The 22798-nt window shown below is 39.2% G+C and overlaps 1 protein-coding gene across 1 annotated transcript in view; it reads right to left on the bottom strand.

Annotated features, from left to right (window-relative positions):
* Positions 1-1376: 1376 nt before the first annotated feature.
* Positions 1377-22798, bottom strand: part of LOC142408754 (uncharacterized) — a 55799-nt gene continuing 34377 nt past the window's right edge. Inside the window, exons 5-8 of the mRNA XM_075499313.1 lie at positions 16311-16454; positions 15624-15793; positions 5648-5695; positions 1377-1468 (exon numbers count right to left, since the gene is read on the bottom strand). Coding sequence (XP_075355428.1) covers positions 1438-1468; positions 5648-5695; positions 15624-15793; positions 16311-16454 — 393 coding nt within the window. The 3' untranslated portion in view covers positions 1377-1437. The remainder of the gene's footprint in view (positions 1469-5647; positions 5696-15623; positions 15794-16310; positions 16455-22798) is intronic.

Below are 22798 nucleotides of genomic sequence, written 5' to 3'. Positions count from 1 at the left end.
GGCTCAGCTTTGTCGGGTCCCCTCCAAAGGCAGCCTGGACAACCCAGCTGTCCACAAGCACCTTGACCAGAAGCTGCCCCACAGAGCGGTGCCAGGGCGGGCAGCAGACGTCGTCCCGCTTGGCTCCTCACCGTATGCTTCTCCGCCTCTGGAGCCCCTGCCTGGAGGTTGCCAGCGAGCAAACCAGTTAGACGAGAGGATTCCCAGCACATGCTGGGATGGTAGCGGCCACTCGCAGTGTGCGTGCATGACAAGCAGCACATGCTATTGTTTCTAACCAGATCGGCACTGTCCACATGAATATAAATGAACACGCACACCAGCAAAGTCGAGTGGTACCTAGCATGTCCATAAAACCCAATGAAAACTTGACTGTGTGGAACTTCAGCACTCTGGTAGAGATTTGTAGTGTTTTAAGTTTGATATTATTTTCAGTGGGGTACCTTTCCTGCAGAAAAAAAACAAAATTTCTGTTTTCTATATCACATTCTTGCAAACAGGGTCAGCTTCCAGGAGTTTACAGCACAGTGAACAAAAATTAGTGGTATAAACGAGGTGGCTCAGTTATTTCAAGAGAGCTAAGTCATGTTGTGCCAGTAACCATTTTGCAAATATTTGTGTATGAGTATTTATGAGGCGCGAACCCTTGTCTATGTGTGTGTTCAGCTTAACCTGAATTCAGTGGAGATACTAGCTAAATCACGGAGTAGCTAGTACCTAGTGGTTAAGCCTGCATTTGCACTCACATAAAGCACAAAAGTGTCCTGGCTTTGCATCTAAAACTGATGTTTGACATCTAACCATCCAACTTGCCTCTGTAGGACACTGCAGAATCAGACTCTTGAGTCTTGTTTCTCACTGCTCAGTGCCACGCATTATCTCTGTATGTCTCTTAAGTGCACAAAGCAGGTATGTAAGACATCAGAAGAGTAACATTATGGTCACTTTGCACAAATGAACATGACTAGAATAATAGTATAGGCAAGGCGAGTTAGGTCTCATGAGTATAAATTTTGAGCTAAAGAATTAATTTATGTTTGTTTGAAAGAGCTCAGTGAGGCATAAAAGTGTTCAGGAATGTTTAATCCTAAAGGGAATGAGATTTATCAAAGCAATTTGAAAGGATAATACATTCATTTCTGGTTCTACAGGCAAAGAAAAGCCAAAAGCGTCCAAAGCATTAACAACTTAGAAGCTATTTTTCACGCTGCTATCATTACCCCAAGTTCGATGCTACAGTGAAAGGCAAATCTGGTTCTGGTAAGCAATTATTAACTTGCGATATGCATTACATTTACATTTAAAGATCAAAGCAAACATATACAAACCATTTTGAGTACATACATATCCTTTATGCTTTATGTCCTTTTGCTTTATGCTTTATGTCCTTGCTCTTGGTTTTATATCCAGTCATCCCTGTGTTTCCCTTTTACCTTCTTAGTGAGTCCAGGAGCAACCAGAATCTATCCTAAAAAGAAAATGTAGTTAATTTAATTCATAGTAATATGTAATGGACTAAAACTTCAGGCAGAGATGATCTCAGTGGGTATACGAGACCAGAGGAACTAGAAGATCTGTTGCTATCAAACTCCATAGAGATACAATGAGGCACTTTCCTAATTGTGTTATTTTCCTCCCCTCTGAAAACAGCTATCACCCAAATGATCAACCCATTAATGATACACGTTTACTTAAACAAAATTCCCATTTATCTGACAAATCCCAGCACTACAGCTCCCCACAACTAAAACTGCTATTCAAAGATTATTGTGCCATAAGAGGGTGGAAGGTTGGCAATTCTCCTCATTTCAGGGAAGGGGTCGTTACTGTGACAGATTCCACCTACTCTTTCCAGAAGTGAACTTGGTCTATAGCTAAGCAATCTGCAGGTCATCACTATGACCAAATCCTGAAGTCTCTACTCATGACTGAACTTCACCTGGGATCCACTTGTGCAGTTTTTTATGCTTCAATAAATCTGGCCCTTTGCTTCTGTTTGTCCTCTGTTCAGTCTAAACTTTTCAACTGGATACAAATGAAGGCATAATTTTGAAAACCCTTACTGAAAAGTCTATTTTCCAAGCATTTTATGAAGAGCTTAGGAGTACGGGTTTCAGCTCAGGCTCTAAATAAGAAGGAAGAAGGGGCAGGCAAGTCAAGAGGACTACAAAGGTGTAGTGAGGTTGTGCAGGGAGAAAATTAGAAGGGCCAAAGCTGAGCTAGAGCTCAATCTGGCTGCTGCTGTAAAAGACAACAAAAAATACTTCTTCAAATACATTAGCAGCAAAAGGAGAGCTAAGGAGAATCTCCAGCCCCTAGCAGACAGGGGAGGGAACACAGTGACAAGGGATGAGGAAAAGGCTGAGGTACTTAATGCCTTCTTTGCCTCAGAATATCTGAAAAAATATCTGAGATTATTCTATGTGTACTAAACTACTGGGGAAAAAAAAAAAAGTATACCTGAAAACTTGAAGAAACCAAGTTCATCTCCCTAAATGCTTGAGAACCATCTAATCATTAAATGAACCAACACCTTGCAAGATCACTGACCATGTGAAGGTTAGGTGTCATGGTCATATTAGACTAACAACTGCATGTTCATATGAGACATCAAAGACTGCTTCCAGCTACTGATCATTTCTAATCCTACAACACAGCAAAGCTGTGATATTGGAAATGCCTAAAGCTTTCTACCAGTCTGTGTGTCCACTTCATGATCAGGGCTTCCATTAGCTCTACTCTCCATCCTGTACCACTGATTTACTAATATGGAATATGTTTGCTTCTGTGCCATATCATAATACATTTAGGCAGGCTAAAAACTGTAGATATGTCTGGATTTACAAAAGACTTGGCTGCAAAACTTTAAGTTAGTTCCAATCTACTCTTGCCAGTTCTCCTGGATGCTCAATATCTGTAGAAATCTCATCCTCTGACCCTTAAGTTTCCTTTAAATTGAGTGAATTTTTTTTTATTGCAAATCATAAAGTGAGAGTGTTGAGAATTATTTTTCTTTTCAAAGTACCTGTAGAGTTTTAGGTTTGGTTTCTAATGGACATAAATTGAACTAATTGTCATTTATATAGTCCAGAAGTTTCTTTTTTAAAGATCTGAAGTGCACCATTAGTTTTACATGTTCTTATACACTGGTTTGACTTAAAACCAGTCTAGCTGGTTTGTTACAAATGGTTTTAGTTTCCAAGTAAACTAAGTGGCAGAGCAATTCAAAACATACTGAATTAATTTAAAATATTAATATCCACAACTGGCTCTAAATCAAAAAGAATTACTCTAGACTTAGTAAGTTTTCTTTCTGACAGTTCTTATTTTTAAAATATAGTAAAACATATTGCATATATTCACTTACTTTAAAATAGCAAATCAACAACACAGAAATTGACATATTCCTTTTTTCCCTCATGTCTAAGACATTTCTTTATACAGAAGAAAACGCTTGATTTCTTTTCCCTTCAATGCAAAAATAATCTTGTAAATGCACTTTTCATGTCCCAATGTGTAGCCACTCTGTTGAACTTTTAGATTCTGCAATTAGATAAATCAGATTTCCTAGTGATGATCTAAAGCTGCAAGTACCATTTATCTTCAGTTCACTAGTGATATGGGCAGTTACTATCTTGGGACCAGATCCTGTAAACCTGCGCATGAATAGCTTCACCTGTAACACCTGGTCCAGCGATGACCATTACGCTGCTCATGCGAGTCAGGGTGCATCCACATAGCTCCCCGAAGTGGAAAACGTTTGCAGGGTACCGGTCTTGATTTTCTAACAGAAGATAATAAAAAGATTGCACAAAGAAATAAAACTATAGCCAGGAATATCAAATGGTCACGAGATGCTTTTTTACATAATTTTTCCCTCTTATATTAAAGATGTCCCATAGTTACAACAAGCCCCAACTTAAAGCTCTTATCTGCAAACACTAATACAGGGCACTTTGCAACTGATGTCAACAGCAGGGTGATGCAGAATAGCACGAGGCATTTTTTGCAAAATTGGCTCTGCAAACAACATCTGCTGAGCTGGAAGTCAGCATAGCCCTCCTGCCACAGTCCCAGGTGAAAGCAGCAATGAAGAGCAAGCAAGAGTAGCCCAGGCAGCTGCTGATGACTTATTATACATCTCATAGATTGCAAACTGGCGCAGGGAAGGTACCAAACTCCATATCAAGCAGTTGCGAGGTGTCTGCACCCACATTTCAAGAGCTCATGCTCCTGGCATAGCTTGCAAGGTGGGATGGTGCAGCTCCACCACTCATTGCCATTTCAAGAGCAAGACTTCTTGGCAAGCAAGAACACTTGTTGGCACTGGGTCACCAAGGTCCCATTTTGGTGCCCTTGGCTTGCAGAGATGGAGAACACTTCCAATGTAGCGTTTACATTGCAATTATTTGGCCTCGGAGAGGCCACCAAGGAGTCAGGAGAGATCAGTAACCTGCAATCATTTCTGGTTGTAACTGTACTGGTTGCCTGGAGGCTGGCCAGCAAAACTCTCATTAATGGTGCCCTTACAGAGACCTCTATGTTATCCCAATTCATCGTTGTTTTATCCTGGCATTTGCCGCTATGCCTTTACACATGTAATGCCTCCAGGATTTGACCACACGGAGGCTACTCCCACAACCTGTCCCCGTGACCTTTCCAGGAGTGTTAATGATTTAATGTTAATGGCTATCCACTTCAGAAAGGGTTGTGGAGACTGGGACGTAAGAGGTCACTACTGTTTAAACACATTTGTTTTGCCTTTCTTCTCAGAAACTTTAAATCAGAAGTTTCCTTACACAGAATGCCCAAACTGACAGCTTTAGGATGTGTGAGAAAGACACAGTTAATTTAGTGCAAAAGATAAGACATTTCCTTGGGGAAGCACTAATACCGGGCCTATTACCCCTCAGTGTCATTTCAGATTAGTGTACTACAGAGAAAGGGATTCTAAATCTTTTTAATTGAAAAATATTTGTCTTTTCCTTACTAAAATAAGTTTCTGCCTAGAGGTTAAACAGTTTTAAAATTATTTCTGAATTACATCTGATTTCTGGACAGTTTATCAAAAAAAGGGGAATGCAGTTTGTCTGTTGCCTTGTTAATTTATGTCAGACCAGAGAAAGGATAAATATATATCCTCAGTGACCCAAGTGGAATGGTTACATAAAAAGATGATTAGAAATATGAAGTCCAGACATATCTAACTTAAGATTTGCCAGCTGTCACAGACACATCCACATGTGTGAATACATGTGCATATATGTCATAATTATGCATGCAAAGTGGAGGGATAATTATCCAGACTTGGTGGTTGAAACAACAGTCGAGAGAAGAACTTTACTCGGCTTCTCTCTTCCTTTTTTCTGGCTGAGAGTTCAAAAAGCATCAAAACCATTGATTTTAATCCACATAGGTTTTTGATTCATAAGCCATGAAATGACCTCACAAAAAGGAGAAAATGCAAATATCCTTTTACCTTCAGCATGTTCTGAGCAGGAACATTCAAGAACTGTGATCTGGACTTGCTCAGTCCTTGACCCTCCAAGAGAAGAACTGCACGTGGCCTTGGACCAGCCCCCTTTTGTCTCAAAACTAAAGAAAGATTTGAAGCAAAGTCCTCGCTTTCACTGGCGTAGGCACTAACCTCAGGAGCCTCCTGGAAAGCACGGTTCCCTTCAGTATAGATGACACGCTGGAAGATTTAAAAGCATTAAACAGAGGTAGTTAATTATATATTTAGATGTTCTTTTAGGTAAAATGGTGCCTTGTTATCTATTTTAGAGGTCTAAACACAAAGGCTTAAGTGCACTCTGATTTGGGGGGCAGCATATTTAAAATGGCACTCTGCAGGTTGATGTTTCTATAGAGATACAGTCTGTCTGCAGTCTTTAGGTAACTGCACGGCTCACAGAACACTTGTGTGTTAGGGTGGTTTGGGTTTTTTTTCCTGGAAACTCCTTCCAACCAACTGTACTCTTTCCACTTCTCCTTGTGCTTGCATAATGGTCATGTTTCCTCTGATCTTTAGCAAAGAAAAAATATTTTCCTTTTCTAATTCAATCCTTAGCCATTGTTTTCCCAACCTCTAGTTCTCAAGAAATATGATTTCTTAAAAAAAAAAAAAAAAGTCTAATTAAGCCATTTATCAAACTTTTCCAAGTGGGTAGAGTGACAAATTAGCCCTACCTTCCACCAACAATCTGATGGATGGGAAGATAAAGATGCAGAGGCTGTTATTTTAGCTGGAAGCTCTCTACTATATCAGTTGTTTGGCCCCAAGCCAAAAGACCCTAAGAGATGACAAGAACTAATGATGGGTCCATGAAGTTTATGCAGCGTGAGGCCTCACATCAAAGGAATCTGCTCTTATTAGCAATATCTCTATGCCTTCTTCCTGGAAAAAATACTCATTTGTTTTTTAAAAAAGTTTTACTTAATCATCTTACTCTTTCAATAAATGGAAAGAAAATACAAACTGTAAATACATTTGCACAATAATATATTGCCGATAAGTTCTGCTTTTCTCTACAAATACGAAGCGATCGTTGTGACGTTACTTTTAAGTCCACCAAGAGAGTCTAAGACAGACAGACTGCCAATAAGTTTCCCTAGAAGTCTTTACTTTTATGCTATTCCTTCAGAAGAACCAGGCTCCCTGACAGCCTGTACGCCAGATACAATCTGTGCACATGGAAGCAAGCATGGAGTCCTGGTCAGGGGAAGTCTGTCAACTTCAGTAGGGTCAGGACCCTCAAAATGGCTCCGGATTGCAACCCACTGAAGTCAGGTGTACAGAGGTTGTTGCAGAGTCAGGACCAGAATGTCAGAAGTTTCCTTGGATTCAGAGAGGGAGTAGGAAACTTCACGGAAGAAAAATTCATCAAGAGTTGGATCAAGCCTGCACCACGTCTGGCTCAGGAAGATCCTAAGCGATGTAGCAACAGATGCCAGGAAAGAATTCAGGGGAAATATCACTACTGACTTGTGTATACTTACACGCTTCCTAAGTATTCCTAAGTATTTAGGATACAGGGTTTTGGGTGAGGTGGATCTTGGGTCTGACACTGTTCTTATGTGACAGGATCACCTTCAAAGTTTGTAACTTACGTCTTTCTCCCTTCTCCCTACGTTTTTTTTAATATGCATCCATTTTTACATGTAATGGAGACCGTAAGTACAAGGTAGAATACAATTACTACTCTACTGGAAAGCAGGAAGAGAGGATGTAACTGTCAGGATGACTTCTAAGAAAAAAAAAAACCAAAACCAACAAACAACAGAAACCTGTTTTGATACATGATTAGAAAAATTTGACTGAAAACAAGCCATTTCTGCAGCTACTATATGTTACTGGGAGCTGAAGTAAAATCCGTATATTTTTCACTGGAAACTATTTAAAGATTATTCTTGATGTCCCATTTTTTATTACTTCTTTTTCTTGTGGAAATAGAACAGTGTTCAACTTACTGGCAGGGTGAGAAACTGTAGTACTGCATTATAAAATCCAACTGCAGTAATTCTGCGTAGCTGAATATTCATATACCTGATCAGCTTGATTCATCTTTTCAACAGAACATGTTTACAGTATGGTATTAAAAACAATAATGCAGTGAAAAGAAGACAGCATTAGAAGTCGGTGCAAAGCCGTATTCGGCACATCCTACAGTATTTTACCTTTGTTCTCCAGTCTGGATTTAATAGTACGCGTAGAAGCAGCGGTATGCAAAACTAGGGTATGTAATCAATCTTGAACTTCCCTGTGTCTCGATAAAATGCCCTGTATTCATCCTTCTTCTATAGCTACCTATCCATCAAGAAGCTTACTCGAAGTGAAGAACAAATGGCTTTGCACTCATGGAGTTTTTCTTTCTTGTTACTTTTCAAAAGGGGGCATGCCATTTAATCTGCCATACTGCTTTTTAGCCTGAGACATAAAGGCAATTTACATTGCTTTATCAGCTGTAGGAATGTCCACAAGCACTGATGGGTTTTGGGGAAATAAAAAAGAGCTTGGCGTACGTGAGGTCCAACATAAACAATCATGGAAAAGAACAAAAGAGAACTTTTTAATATTAAAACCTTACTTGGCAACTTCAAAACAAGGAATTAAAATCCTGGTTGAGAATACAATGTGAACCATGCAATACCATAGTAATTCAATTTCTTTCTTCCTCCTGATGCACTTGATACCTTTAAGTATATAATGTACTTTCTTAGTTGTTTATTGATAATAGGGCTGCTTAGGAACCACATTGTGGGTTCTCTATATGCCATTCACTTGCAACACTTTGGATGAAACCGTAAATAAAGATAATGCACTGGTTGAAGTTTTCTACTCAGAGCTGTATTTTTCCAATAAAAATGAAGTGTAAGTAGTACGGCAATACGCAGTTAAGCGTTCAAATGTCATTGCTTCTAACTCAGGAAGGGAACTCCTTGAACAAAGAAGCTTAAATGCAATTTGGCTGGAAATTAAATGTTATTCAGCAAAAGATCAGTACTGAAGTTGCCAATGAACCAAACTGTCTGCTTACTTGCAATTAGCAACATGGTCATTGTCTGGCTACCCTGGCATACTGTAAATGTGCCTGGGCAAACTGTGTGATTGAAGCTTATTTAGAAGACAGTTATTCATTGTCTCAAGAGACAGGTAAAACAACTCCTCTCTCAGTCACTTAGCTTGGCTCAGGGGAGTAGTGGCTACAACTCAATCCTATTTAGCCTTTCTTCAGTAAACTAAAGAAAGCATTTTTCTTTTCTTTAAATATGGCTCCAATTACTGAATATAGCAAGCTCATTCAGAACTACAAGCATCAGATTTTTGAAAGTCTCCTGAATTTCCCAAACATTTCAGCAAACAAAGTTAAGAAATTTTGTTCTATAAATTACACTTTATGACACGATTCAATGGAAGACTTCAAAAAAGAGCTTCCTCCAAAATAAATAATAACCAGAAACTTATTCCACCCTGCACTTGTCTTTTATTTGCCAGATGACCAGTTTGTTTCACTTCCTTTCCACAACTTTAGAAAATACAGCAAGTCTGTACACGTACGGTTCCTGCCTGGAAGCGTAGACTTCAGCAGTTAACCCCAAGTTAAAATATAAACTCATCTTTCATTTCTGTTTTAAGGTAATATTTAACCAGTTAGGGCTGAAGGATACACACAAAGTTGCCGGTAAATGTTGCCTAGTAGATTTTGCGGAAAATAAGTTTGGTAGAACAAAACTGAAAAACAGATAAACAAATCACCACACCGCTAGTAAAGCTACATAGGGAAGTGTACAGATTAGCCTTGTATGAATTAGTGCTTTTCCATCGTGCCTGTGAAATGGAAGGGAAAGGCGGTAAAGGAATCTGAGTGCAGAGAAACCACTCAGCTATGGCAATGGAAATACAGATTTCGGCCACCAAAGGGATGTGGTTTTCAGTTGTCTTGATTTTTCCTTCTTGTAAATCATGTTAATAATATGTCTTTTTTCAACTTAAATTAATTTTAGTCTCTTGTGTTGGGAACAGCTTCTGATTTTAAGATGACTTTCACAAGAGTATTAAGAGAGAGATTTTGCTCACTAAATGATACATGAAGAGAGATTTGATTTCAGAGCTGTATGTCCTATTTTAGCTATTTCCACTATCAGGAAAAGATGGGTTGACCTACTTGTATGTTACAAAAATAGTCAAGGATCTTTAAACAAAATCAATCTCATTGAGCTGAACAGAAATGGAGAGGTGTAAAGTGCTCACAGTATAACCCGGTTAGGTGCCCATCCTGGCAGTGGAAGCAGTAAAACCACCCACAGCACACCCATGGTGTGTTTTGCCCAACACTACCTGGGGATTATTGAAAATCTCAAAACCTTGTTTTTAAAAAGCGTCATTCAAGTTCTAGGCCAAAGAATTTCGGTGAGGACTGTGGTGAGCATCACTCTGTGGACTTGAAGATACGGACTTGAAGTAGAAGGTGCAGACCAATAAATGAGACACAAAAAGAGGCGGATCAGGAATGATCAGAGATGTATTTGAAAGGATGGAGTGAACTACAGCTGCTCAAGCTAAGAGAAAACTGAGGGGCTGCATGACGACACTCTGAAAAATATGTGAAAATGAAAAAGGGAGTAATAGTTTCTTGATTATGAGCTTGCTTTGGGGCAGGGCAATGCCCAAATGACCTCCGAGGTCTCTTTCAGACCTTAGTGAGGGGATATGCTATGTGAGAATAAGCTTTCTGTAAGGTTCTGGAAGCCTTCAGTAAAAACAGACAATAACTTAATCTAAAGCTTAGAGTCTTTTAGGATGGTTCGCAAAACAGAAACCATACATTTGCCACAAGAGTTACATGTTTTTATTTTTTAACTTGTATTGGTTTCATCCCTAGGAAACCTGTGTACTTTCTGCAAAAAAAGCCTGAAGTTAAACCATTCCACCAGCCTGCAGAGATTTGGTCCCTGCCTTATTTAAAACTTTGTGTTTTTAATCTAGGTGTTGCCAGTCACTCCTGCTCTTCTGAGTAACATGCGTAAATCCTTTTGAGTATCTCTATCATCATTACCGTTGTTAGAATTCTATGATTAAATTTATTATACGTCATTTATTTTGTACTATTTGCTGTTACCCTAAGGATGAATATTAGCTACTCTGCATTCGAACTCTATTTTCTGCACAAAGTCCTGTGTGCTACTAAGATACAGTTAGCTATTATAATGCTCAACTGAGAGTATCAAAGCCTTTACACAGTGTAGTAACTTCACTAGATGGCAGTGGAGAGAAATATTACTTTATATAATCTTCTTTTTTAACAGGACAGGGAAACATCCCAGTAAGTACTGCAATTTATTAGCGTTGTCTGTGTTAAGGCTAGATCACAAGACAGCAATGTTCTCGCCCACACAAAAGTCTGGGGGCTTCTGCCCAGTTAAATCGCCATGCAAATGTTTGCTAGAGCATGGACACACACTCTTCCAGCACTAACACAGAGCGGCAGAGAGTAACATATACTAATCTTTGAAGGTTTGTGTCACAATTACTCTTCCTCTATCTTCATGTACGTGAATAAACATCACATTTCTATTGTCATAGTCACTAAAGCAATCCCAGAGAAAGAATTAATACCATTGTGCATTAGCATGGCCAGGACCAGAAAGAGACGGGAAAGAGCTGTTCCCTGCCCTGTGTTTGCTCTGCAGTTGGTGGAGTGACAGACTGGATGTAACCCGGTGCAGATTTTAAGAAAGGGAATGGAAGCCTTTGACAAATGAACACTGACGCTTTTCTAGAAGCAGCACAATACAGCTTCACGTCAAGGGCATGAACAATTTTCTCGTAAGTCAACTGTACCATGGTCTTTCCTGAAATGTAAAGTCAGAGACACCGTCCCTCAAACAATCACAACACTGATGCCATAAACATGATGAAGAAAATGATTGAAGGGTAAGAATGAACAAGCAAGCGATCCGAAGAGTTTTGTGAAGAATACTCTCTGTGCTCACTAAAATACATTTTTCATTCCCAAGAACTCTTTACAAATACATGTTTGTTGGGAGAACTTAATGTCCCTTACAGATGACTCAAGAAACAGCATAATTTTTCAGACTCCTGACAAAACTCCAAGACAAAATACTTTAAGCAGCAAGTTTGGTAGCTTCTAACCTTCAAAACCTTCAAAAATTCAGTCTTTTGAATATGGAGAACTGATGCCTGCCAGTCTTTAGAAATTAATACACCTGAACAAAAAAAACAGAATGGAGTGGAAGATTTCAGCCAAGATCATTACTTCAATTAAAAGATTATCAGTAAAATTCTCCAGAAACTACGGAGTTGTCTGGCTTTATTTATAATATTCAGAAAACACAAATTATCATTTAGTACAATAAGGAGATGAAAAAAATTTGGTTTCTTCTAGCATCAGATGTAAAAAAAAATATTTTCTAAGGTTTGTTTCTTGCTTTTGGAGAAATGTTATATTAAAAAAAAAATAGTCAATTCACTGCCTAAATCACGCTTTTCTGTACTATGTCTTGCCTTTATCTTAACGATCTCCAAGACTTTCCCCTTAAAGAGTGATACTTTGTCCTCTGACATCTCATCTGCTTGCTCACCAAACTGTTTGCAATAGCTAGCAGAGATTCAGGATATTGCAGGTGATGATAAAAAACAAACCCAGTTCTGTTGCAAGTGACTTCTTGACTTATGCCTGCTAAGCACAAACCTCCATTCAAAGGCTTGAACTTTTAAAGGCATAATTCTCTATATATATTTTTGTGTAAATATGAGCAGATAAGAAACAATTCCTTATGGCATTCATTCTGTGAGATTTCCCTTACTGTTCCTCTTCACTGGCCATTGAGAAACAGAAATATATGGAGTTGCAAAGCCCCAGGGTTTCGTTAGTGACACAGTGGGTTGGATTCTCTGCTCTGCAACTTGCACATGGCTCCGGTCAAACAAACATACACAATACACAAGGCTGTCAGATAACAGTACAACTTGTTGCCTAAACCAACCTGATAAAAAAATAAATGACTGCTCCCTAAGCATCAAGAGGTAGGTAAAAATAAGGAGTGGATTATGTAGACTCCTAGGAAAAAATACACTTCAAATTAGCTTGGTGGATTTCCCCAAATGGAGATATTGTAAATAAATAGCTACAATTCGATGTTTGTGGAACTAACTACATTCAGCAGAAACACAAAAGACCAACAATGACAAAACAGTGATGCAACTTATGCTCACTCCAACCCCACAGTTACAGGGAAATAATTTTCTTTTATCATTAACATTAGACAGCTTCATGCTGGATGCTCCAGGATGACCCCGATACGCGACGAGACAGTTAGGTACCCTGGTAAGAAGCCAAAAGTCCTCTCAAACAGCCTAGATATTGACAAAACAGTCCTTTTAGTTTATTTATTGCACTCACTCAGTTCCTCTTTTCACACTCTTAATTTAACCTTACATGAGAAAAATCTCAATTGCAAAATAAAGATAACTGTTACACCTTATCCTTACCCCTTTCCCCCAGCCGCGCTCATAAATCAAGGCACTGTGGATTTGCCTGGAAGCTGTGCCATCGTATTACTCTCAATTAAGAAGCCTTAAAGTAAGTGGCCAGTCAATATTGATTCATATGGGTCTCACTGCAATAAGTCATCACAATGTCTTAAGGTGCTACTGATGTGAATATAATGTGGACTCTGTCCACAGTCATGTCAAATGAAGATTAAAAGTGAAAAGAAATATTCACCTAGCTATTTTCTTCTATGTAATGCACATCTGACTGTGTATAGAGCAGCTTCCCTTCCTTTCAAAACTCTACAAATATTTCCCAGTCTAGTTAGTTTGCATTTAATTTCTCTTCACAGCACTTGAATTTTGTACTACCACAAAAAACGTAGTGACCTACTTTTTCCTGAGATCTAGAAAGAGGACTTGCATGATGGATTACTGGTTAAATCAGACCATAACCTGCACAACACTCTGCTTGGAATGAGGACTGAAAATTGCTGTATTATAGTTATGACCATGCATCCTTACAATGAGATGCTCTCTTCCTTATCAATTTCAAAATAGAACTGCCTACAATCGATTAAATGCATTATTAGATTGATTGGCACTTGCATATCAATATCTAAATTAACTTGATGTAACGCTGAGTAACTTGCTCAGATTTCCTAGGAGTTCAAGCATGTTTCTCTCTTCTCTAAAGGGAAGTAAGGGTTTAATTGTCCAGTGTCTATAGGTGATTTTTGCTACAGCCTAGTTAGCTGATTAGGGCCATAAAGACTATAACCTATCATCAGCATTAAAAGTTTACTACTGTGTGGTTTCCTATGGTTCTAATACAACTGAAATGAAAGGGTCTTTTATACACCCTCTCTCTACACTTTGTGCTTACAACATACAAGTTTCTACAATTTCACAAACTCTGTGTGCTTATTTTGTAGCAGAAGTACAAATTTATTACTTATTATAAATAGTATTTATGTGGAAATGTTAAAAGAGGAAATAAAGACATGAAAACTAATTGCGTATTCAATCACGGAACATTTTTTGGCTCAGTTCAGGTTGCACAGTCATGCAAAGCAACTCCTTAATTGTCTGTTATCCCACACTGCACAGTTTGTATAAAATCTTTATCGCAAGTCTCCTAAAGCCGGGGATCTGCCCTTACGTGCCAATGCATTGGTAACTACACGGCAGGAAGAGGTTGACGCATGATAATAATTTTCTTCTCCTTCCTTGGCAGTGAAGTAGCTGGAGGCAGGATTAGTGCTCATTCCACTCAGCTAATGGTGGACCCAGGACTGTCTGCCATGCAGAGCAATTCTCAACAGACAGGCTGGTAATTTTGCAATGGATTATACTTCTATCTTTGCACTAACGCGGATCAAATATTTGCAAATGAGGTGTTCATTACTTCATTATCTTCGAAATCAGCATATTCTTTCTTGTGTCTCTCCTGCCATCACTATTCAGCCAAGGTAACCAGAGATTCCAGCGATATTTTAAAGCCTCTCGGTTATCAGACGATGGGTGTACAAGCTGTTTTTATCCCCCACCAGGCCACCCAAAAGATTTCTGAAGTTTGAAGCTCTAATTTAAAATGACTGCGTATTTTTACAGCAATTGTACTGTGCCTTGATTGGGCTCTGAAGCTTAAATAACAGTGAAACAGAGCTGAAGACAGAGTGCCAATTTACAAACTAAACTAAAACTTTATACATCGGTAAATCCTTGACCAAAGTGGATTATAACATAAAACCCTGACAGACACTTAGTTACAACATAAGCAGTGGAATAATAAACGCAGTATTTTTATTATCAATCCAAAACCAATTCTCTCTTAGAAATATATTTCATATCACAGCCTCTCATTCCTACTCAGATTTGTATTATCTTTTCTAGCTAGTGTTTAAAAAGAAATATTTGAGTTAGAGCTATACATAGCTTATTTAACTTTTTGGCTACCCTTTCCTTTCACCAGGAACAAAAATTAGCAGCGCTGTGTTGCTTGCTGTGGGCCGTAGATGTGAGTTTTCAGCTTGTACAGTCACACTCTCTTTGTGTTTACTATGCAAAACAGTTATAACAGTATGTGGGAATGAAATGCCATCATTTTTGTGGAATTGAATGAATTGTATAAATTTTACTTCTGAATTGCTCTGGAAACTTGAAATCGTTAGATAATTAAGAAACCCATTCAGATGTCTTTCCAGTCTTTCATTTTCTGTCTTTGATGCATTTGCCACTGGGTTTTTCACAGAATATTAAGCTTTCCATATGGTTTCATTTACATTTCTAACGCAAGAGACCTAGTTTGCCATCGTGTGTAGTTTAGGTCTCAATTGTAGGTCACATCTAACTAGGGGACATCTAGAAAATGAAAAAGTCCTAGCACCTCTGTGGTTAGCCCTGCTGAGTAATTGCTGCAGTAGCTGAATTTTGCTGTACAGATGTTGGTAATTTGCTATTGAAAACCACCAGTATCAAACTGTCAGAGTCAAGAAATGGCTTTAATTATTTCCTCCCTGGAGCAGCAATAGCTATTACTTGAATACTGCCAAAGCTGGAATGTGTTTGTGCTGGTGATTTCTTAGCACACGCGGTGAAGGCAGCTTACCTGCACTTGCCAGCCCTGCTGCTGTCGTAGATTTGCTCCCTCGTCGGGGGAAACGTGGAACGGCACGACTGCTTCGGTAAGGGCTGTATCATCTGGAGACCACCTTTGCGAACTTTTGTTATTTTCCCTGGCCGCCGAAGACTAACATTGCTTTTCTGCTTCATTGAGTACTGAAAATAGAAAATAAATCAGACAGAAAGCTCTTCGAAATAACGATACGGGAAAAGTCTTCTCTGGAAGGGAGTAATTAAATAAAAAATCAGAAGCTACAGAAAGCTTGGTGGAAAATTGCACTAAGAAAGAAGGTGAGGTTGGCAGGACTACTGCAGGAGTCTCCTTGTCGCTCTGCATAAGCACTGCCTGGGCTCTCAGCCCTACTTGCAGCAATGGGCATAAATAAAACCATAGTCAAAACCACACAAGCTTAAAAAAGAAAAAAATTCAAGAGCAGGTTGAAATATTTTTAATGGTTTATAGCAATTTTAACATTATTCTCTGTCCTTCTTCAAATAGATCCAAAACCCAGAAAAATTAAATACTGATGCTAATGTGAACATTTCCACAGGAGCCTGCAATGGGCTTTGGCTCGTGCTTCAAAAGAAAATAAAAGCCCTTGAAAATAACTCTTGGCCTAGGACTTTTTATTCCTCATTCTCATGCTGTATTGATTTGGGAAGACGATCTAACCTCTGCACCCCTGAAAGTTATCTTGTCTCTGAAGTGGGATAAGGTTTTTCTCCCTAAATGATTGCAGGGCTTTTTGTCCCTCTGACAGCGGATATGAAGAAGTGCTGACACAAAGTTTTCGTGAAGTCTGGAGGAGTTTGTCTCCTAGAAGAGAAAAGAATCGTTAGGATGTTCATGCAACAGCCATGCACTTGGCCAGCAATAAACTGCTCTTCATATGAAGTGCACACTTCAGATATTTATGCATATAGAGACCGAGCGTGGTTTCCCATGTGCAGTAACCTTTTCTCCTGCTGAATGCACATCACAGAGTAGTGCAACATCACAAATGCAGCATCAATGGTCTCTGGGTTGCTCAAGAAAGAAGGGTAGAAGGCTGGGAGAAGCAAAACATTGCTTATAAAAAAGATGGAACGCTATGAGGAAAACCAGTCTAAAGAAATATGTTGGGGTCCCTTTGTTTGGAAATATTTGCCAGCCTAAAAGTCTTTAAATCATTAAGAACTCACCTCTAAGTTGTGCAATGCGTTTGCTATTAACTTATCTAATGTTTATAAGTACTAGCAAGGAAGAGGTCAAGGAATGTTTTAACTACAGCCAAATTTTCCTTCACTTTGTTTTTCATTTCCTTTCTGTTTAGGTCAGCAACAAAAATTAAAAATCTTGAGAAAAAAATAGACACAGTTATTATTTTAAAATGAGCAGCTCGGAAAAGAGAGAAGACAAATGGGTTTTCTTTGCACCCCACTGCAATAAAGACCTAGAGGTTCTGTTGAGTTTTTGATCAGGCATGAAGATATTTTTCCAACCAAGCTTCTGCAATGAATATTTCTATGAGGTGATCACTTCTAATAGCCGTGATTACTGCTGCTAGTATTATACCATAGTAATGATAACAAACACTACGTGTCAGTATCATAGGCTGTTTGACCATTAACAAAAAAGACGGGTTAATAGAGGTTTGTGACCAATAGCGGTTAAAGTTCCGCTGTTATCCCTCCACGATAGCTAAGAGCATAAATAATGAGTTATGAAATGCTCTGCAGTGTCTCTGCATGGGCAGGAATTGTTTCGATTGCAACAGCCATGTCTTGCGTGTGGCATATCTTAACCACAAAATTGATATCTATGTACAGAGTTTGGTGTCATCGACATTCAACTCACAGCTGAAACTATTTTGGAGTTTTGTTAAGAATGACAAGATTTGATGAATGGAGATAAACGATTAAAATATTTCAGCCTAAGTCCTCGCACAATGTGATGGCAAATAAGTCTTCAAAGAGATTTATTTTTGTTCCTAGCAGCTGGATATCTAGAGCCTGCCGTTCCTGAGGGAGTCCCAGAGACCTACTTGATGATGGGAGTGTTTCACAGCTGTAAGAGACTCGGATTGTTAAACAATGACTTGAGCTGTAACATATTTTAGTGACTAGACTCTTAAAACCCTGAGGTTTTCTAATTGCCTACAGCCAGCCTGCTTATCGCTGGAAACCCGTGAGCTCCTATGCTGTAACACGAAGCAGTGAAAGCCTGTCTTAAACATGTAATTCAATTACAAGGAAATTATTCCAGAAAAAACAACCTTCCTCCCCATTTTTCAGCTGTCAAGAGGTGCAGGTGGGCCAGGGGCTTGCTGACATAGGTAAGATGGCACTGTTCCTGATGGAGCCCTGCAAGGGTGCCGCTTTGAGAAGGCACAGATGCAAACAAAACCTGTGTGAGACTAATGGATAAATGGTGCGCACCGCTTCCTACGGAATAAAAACCAGCAAATGGCAGAGAAACCGTCCTCCAGCCCATGAAATCCTTCCCCAAGGTGCATACAGCAGGGAGATTTATTCTGTTGGCAGTGGCAGGGTGAACTTCTCTTTAACCGTCGTGATGGTGCCAAAATTACAGCGGTAAGACCAGATCCTGTATCATCTCTTCAGAGAAGAAAACGCCCGAAATGGGTATCACCAATGCCCTATTCTGCAAGGCATAATGGCATTAATAGTATTAAAGGCCTTTATGGTCCGTAGAAAAATATTCCTTATTATCACTTATACAGGAAAACAGGTGTGAAAATTAGTTGTTCTTCCTACCTACAAAGAATATTTATTTTCAAGGCAATTATTCAATTACAAACATTTCCATTTTGAATTTGAATGACAATTAAACTTGGACAATGCCAGAGAAACACTTGTGAAGTCATGATGACAGAAGTAGAGCTTTTGTAAAGCACTTTTTATAAGCCACGTGCACATTTAAAAATCACTTTGAAACTCTCATCAAAGATTTAATTACAGGCTCTGTAGTGATCTGTATTACCAGGCCTTGATTATTTTTGCAAAATATGCTACATTAACTTACATATGATGGAGTTGTAGATTTAAATAGCTTTAAAGTATTATAATTAAAATTAAATAACCATAAACAAAATTAATGAATAACATTTTCTGGTTCGTATCCCTAGTCTTTATGGACTCTATTCACTGGCTGATTAGTATGCCAGAAGTAGTCATTTTCTATCGTGCAATCATAATCCTGAACGGCTGCACTTGTGGATGTAATTCTGCTCAAACCCCAGACGACGGAGAATCAAACTACACAAAGTTCCAGTACTGCCTTGAAATTAAATCTTACGAGTGCCTTACTGTTGCAGAAGATAAATACATTAATCACTATTTCTAGAAGGCAAAAAAAATCCTCACTAAATCTGGCATCTTTCTAAAACTTATCTGTTAAAATATTTAAGACAGTTTGCCAAATTTCTTGTTTTGCTTGATTTTTATTCTGTGGCAAGACATTTTGGGGGATATTGTTTGCATTAAATGCATTTGCACTGTTTGCATTAAAAATATTATTCTGAAAAATTTAATTTTATCCTTATTTCAAGTAGGCAGTGACAAGAGTAGAATTAATCTACAATAGAAACACCTACAACTCCCTTGGAAAATTGATCTTTTTAGAACCTCATACCTAATTGCCATATGATAAAGCCTAGTGTGACATTTTGGGTCAACAGGACGCAGAAGTTTGTTTGACAATAGTTTATTATTCTTAGCCTGTTTTGACATGTTTTAGTGCTACGCATGTTTTTGGCCAGTAATTTTCAGTGAGCATCATGCTGTCTTGCCTCAGTCATATACAGCATCTTGTCACAAAACAGTTCAAGTTCTACTTTGATTTTTTCTTCCCCAGAAACACAGATTATGTGGGATGTCTGACCCACTGTAAAAAGAATAATTTGTTATATAGTGCCAGTCAGTTTCCAGAATCACATTTTAAAGGCAGAAAAATCCAATAATTTTGGATCAAAAAAAAAAAAAAAGCCAGTAATGCCAATTTTGAAGCCATTAGTTTTTCTGTATCACTGTGCCAGAAATCAAACTGCTGGCACTATGCATGTTCATAGGTGAACAACAACTGAGGGAATACGGAGAAACTTCAGCTCCAAAAGTGGATGAAATCAATGTATAAGAATTACCTGAGCAAAATAATAAAGTATAAAAAAGTTATTCCTATGAAAGAGGGGAGATACTTTAGATGAAACCCACACTTTAGAAATGCCACTGCTTGTGTGCATAGAATGAATAAATGGAATATCTCATGGCACTCTGCGGACTTTAAACATTTTTACAATAAAGGCATACTCTAGGAGGAAAATTGAGAGTTCTGCAGTCTCCCATTTCTCCAGGGACAATGCTGAACCCAGTTTTCCTCTTGGAAAGTCTTAGAAAATCACACTTACATGTTTTTCACAGTAGTTTGACACACTTCTTTCCTCTATATTTCTTGATAAAATGGAGTTACTGCTTCGTTCCGTGTGGCTGTGCCTAAAGCGAGAGGGAACCTTTCCGCTTAGGTGGGAGTGAAGCCATCACCTTCTCAAGAAACTGATTGTGGCTAACGGCCATGCAAGGCTGCTCCAAGCTGGTCCTCTCTCCTTTGCTAGACCTTGACAGCCATAAGAATGAAAACTAAAAAAAAATCTCATCTATTTGGGGATGGAGAAATGGGAGAGCTTTTCTTCACTGCAGGTGACTAGCTACTGCATGTTCCAGTACCTGCTGGCCGTCAGGTGGTTTTTCCCCTCAAGTGGTTAAGTAAAAATAGATGTAGATAATGATGAATTTAATTTCCACCTGAAGCTTTTACAGGATCAGGTCTATAGGGAAGTAGATTCCAGTGTGTCCTCAGCTGCGGAAGGAGAGACAGGTGCAGGCTAAAAAAAAAGGCTTGTTATAATCACTCCTCTTCAACACAGCTGGTTTAACAAGAGCACAGAGGTTTATTTGGACCACACTTGGAAAATGGGAATTTCCATCTTTTTGTTCTCTTCTTAATGTACTGTGCAGAAAGGTCACTTGTTCTGGCAGTGGCTAATATCTGACATCTGAGCAGATCCTTAACGGGGGTAAATTGCCACAGTTCAGCGGTATAAATAGCCACAGCAGCACTCACCGGCCGAGGATCCGCTCAAAAATGCTTTTGATTAATTTCCTGTTACCGGGTTGGTCTTCAAATGCCTCTAGATAACTTCCTGGCAGTGCAGTTAAAACCCCATTTGCAGAGTGGCATTTCCATAGTTCTGCCTTTGATTTGCAAGCCAGCACTTGATGCTTTCTATTGATCATATTCACCCACCTCCGTCGGTGGCCTCGGCGGGGAGCTGACTCAAGAACCTTCCCGGTGCAATTTGTACCGACACCGTGCAGACGAGCAGGGGCATTAATGCCCCCTATCCACCATCTGCCGATTTTTTCCTTGTGTATTTACCACTCTGTGGAAGTCCTCACCGTGTGTGGAAGGACGTCGTGCCCTTCTTCCTCTGGCCTGTAGGGCTGGATGATATAAATATGCCGCCCCTTCGCTTCCCAGTATACGTTTATGGCTCCTAACTCTTAAAGGATTTGTTGTTCAGTTATGATGGCGACTTTTCAGTCGCATTTGCGTGACCAAGAAATACTGATTAAAAAAAAAGTGGATAGCCATCTCCACAATACATTTTATGAAATCCTTAAGGATTTTTTTTCATGTGTGGTTATTTAGACTAAAACTATTCAACTGTAGCATTTTATGGTAATTTGACTTTCAATAAGGTTGTAGCACAAGGGGGATTTATAGTCATAAGATTCATTTACTAGAAGCAGGTGAAGAAAGATGTATTTGAGCAGCAGAACCCAAAATTTGCACGGCGAACCTCAGAATCAGGCCTTCTTTTCTACAAGGTTGTAATACCAGGATTATGAGCTCGATTTTTGTCACCTGCATGAGTTCTGACAAAGTGTAACTAAAGCCGGTGAAGCTACTCTTGATGGAGAACACGTACCATCCTCAGGAGAGCCCAGTGCCAGCAAGTGATCTAGTTTTTGTATCCATGCCATATAGCTGAGATTTTACTTCCAGTTGTATGTAAAACTGCATGAACAACACAAGGTGGAAAAGGTCCATCGCTTCAAAAAATAAGAAAAGCTTGGAAAAATCGTAGCAGCTTGAAGGCAGAGGGAAGGAGATGCTCTTAGGGCTTCTCTCTTGAGTCCCAGGGACCACCTCCAGGTAGGTCAATGGAGGTGGACCAGAGGCAGGACCCCGAACTGGTGGTTTAGGCGCAGTCCTTGTCACCTCTGTTTCCTGGCTGTTACTTCCAACCGACACCCTAGAAAAGTAACTGACAGAGACATGGTAAAAGGGCAAAAAGGAAAAGATAGCATTTTATGCCAGATTTTGGGCCACATAGTGATAGTGTGGAGATGGGAAAGTGTTCACATCCCAACCTGCCTGTATCCATCTGTTTGCAACAAGATACTTAGTCCCTGTGTAAGCAGAGGGGAAAGGGATGGGGTTTTTTTATTGCACATTCATGTAGATTTTGAAAGGAGGAAACCAAGCAAGCTAAAATTAAATATAATTTTCTCTTTTTCCCCATAGACTCAGTCTGGATGGATGCCAAACCACATTTCGGAGGGGTGAGAAAGGCCCAACATCTGCTTCTGGTGTAACTGTTTGTATCTTCACTCTAGGAAAATTAGGTTTGAAATAATCTCAAATTGTCTGACACCTGTATCCTATTAGAAGTGACACATGGAAACACCTTCAGCATACCGAATTTAGCACCATGTCAACAGTTTAAAGTTAACAGGAAAAAAATTGGTAAAAATCATTGCTTCCCGGTTTCTGCTGAAACAGATCTTGTGTCATTTCACAGGATCATACTGCACGCTTGATCCATAAACGTAATGGGGTTTGAACCAGTAATTATAACATGGTTTGTGTCCCTAGCTATAGCTGGAATTAAATTCGGCGTGCACCTCAAGGTGACTGGTGTACTGTATTTTGAGTTCAGTGGAGGCACACCGATGGGTTAGGTGCCAGCCAGCACCTAGGACATGGACACGCAGCAATTTCAGGGATGTTTTTTCTGAAGTTCGGCTATGAATCTGAAGTTTAGCAACTTGCAGATTATGAGAATAGCGAGCAGGTCATATCTTATTTGTCTCAAGAAA

Source organism: Mycteria americana, chromosome 4 (assembly GCF_035582795.1).
Source record: "Mycteria americana isolate JAX WOST 10 ecotype Jacksonville Zoo and Gardens chromosome 4, USCA_MyAme_1.0, whole genome shotgun sequence".
Classification (NCBI taxonomy): Eukaryota; Metazoa; Chordata; class Aves; order Ciconiiformes; family Ciconiidae; genus Mycteria; species Mycteria americana.
The sequence above is the reverse complement of the archived record's forward strand: the minus strand, read 5'-3'. Positions and strand labels throughout refer to the sequence as shown.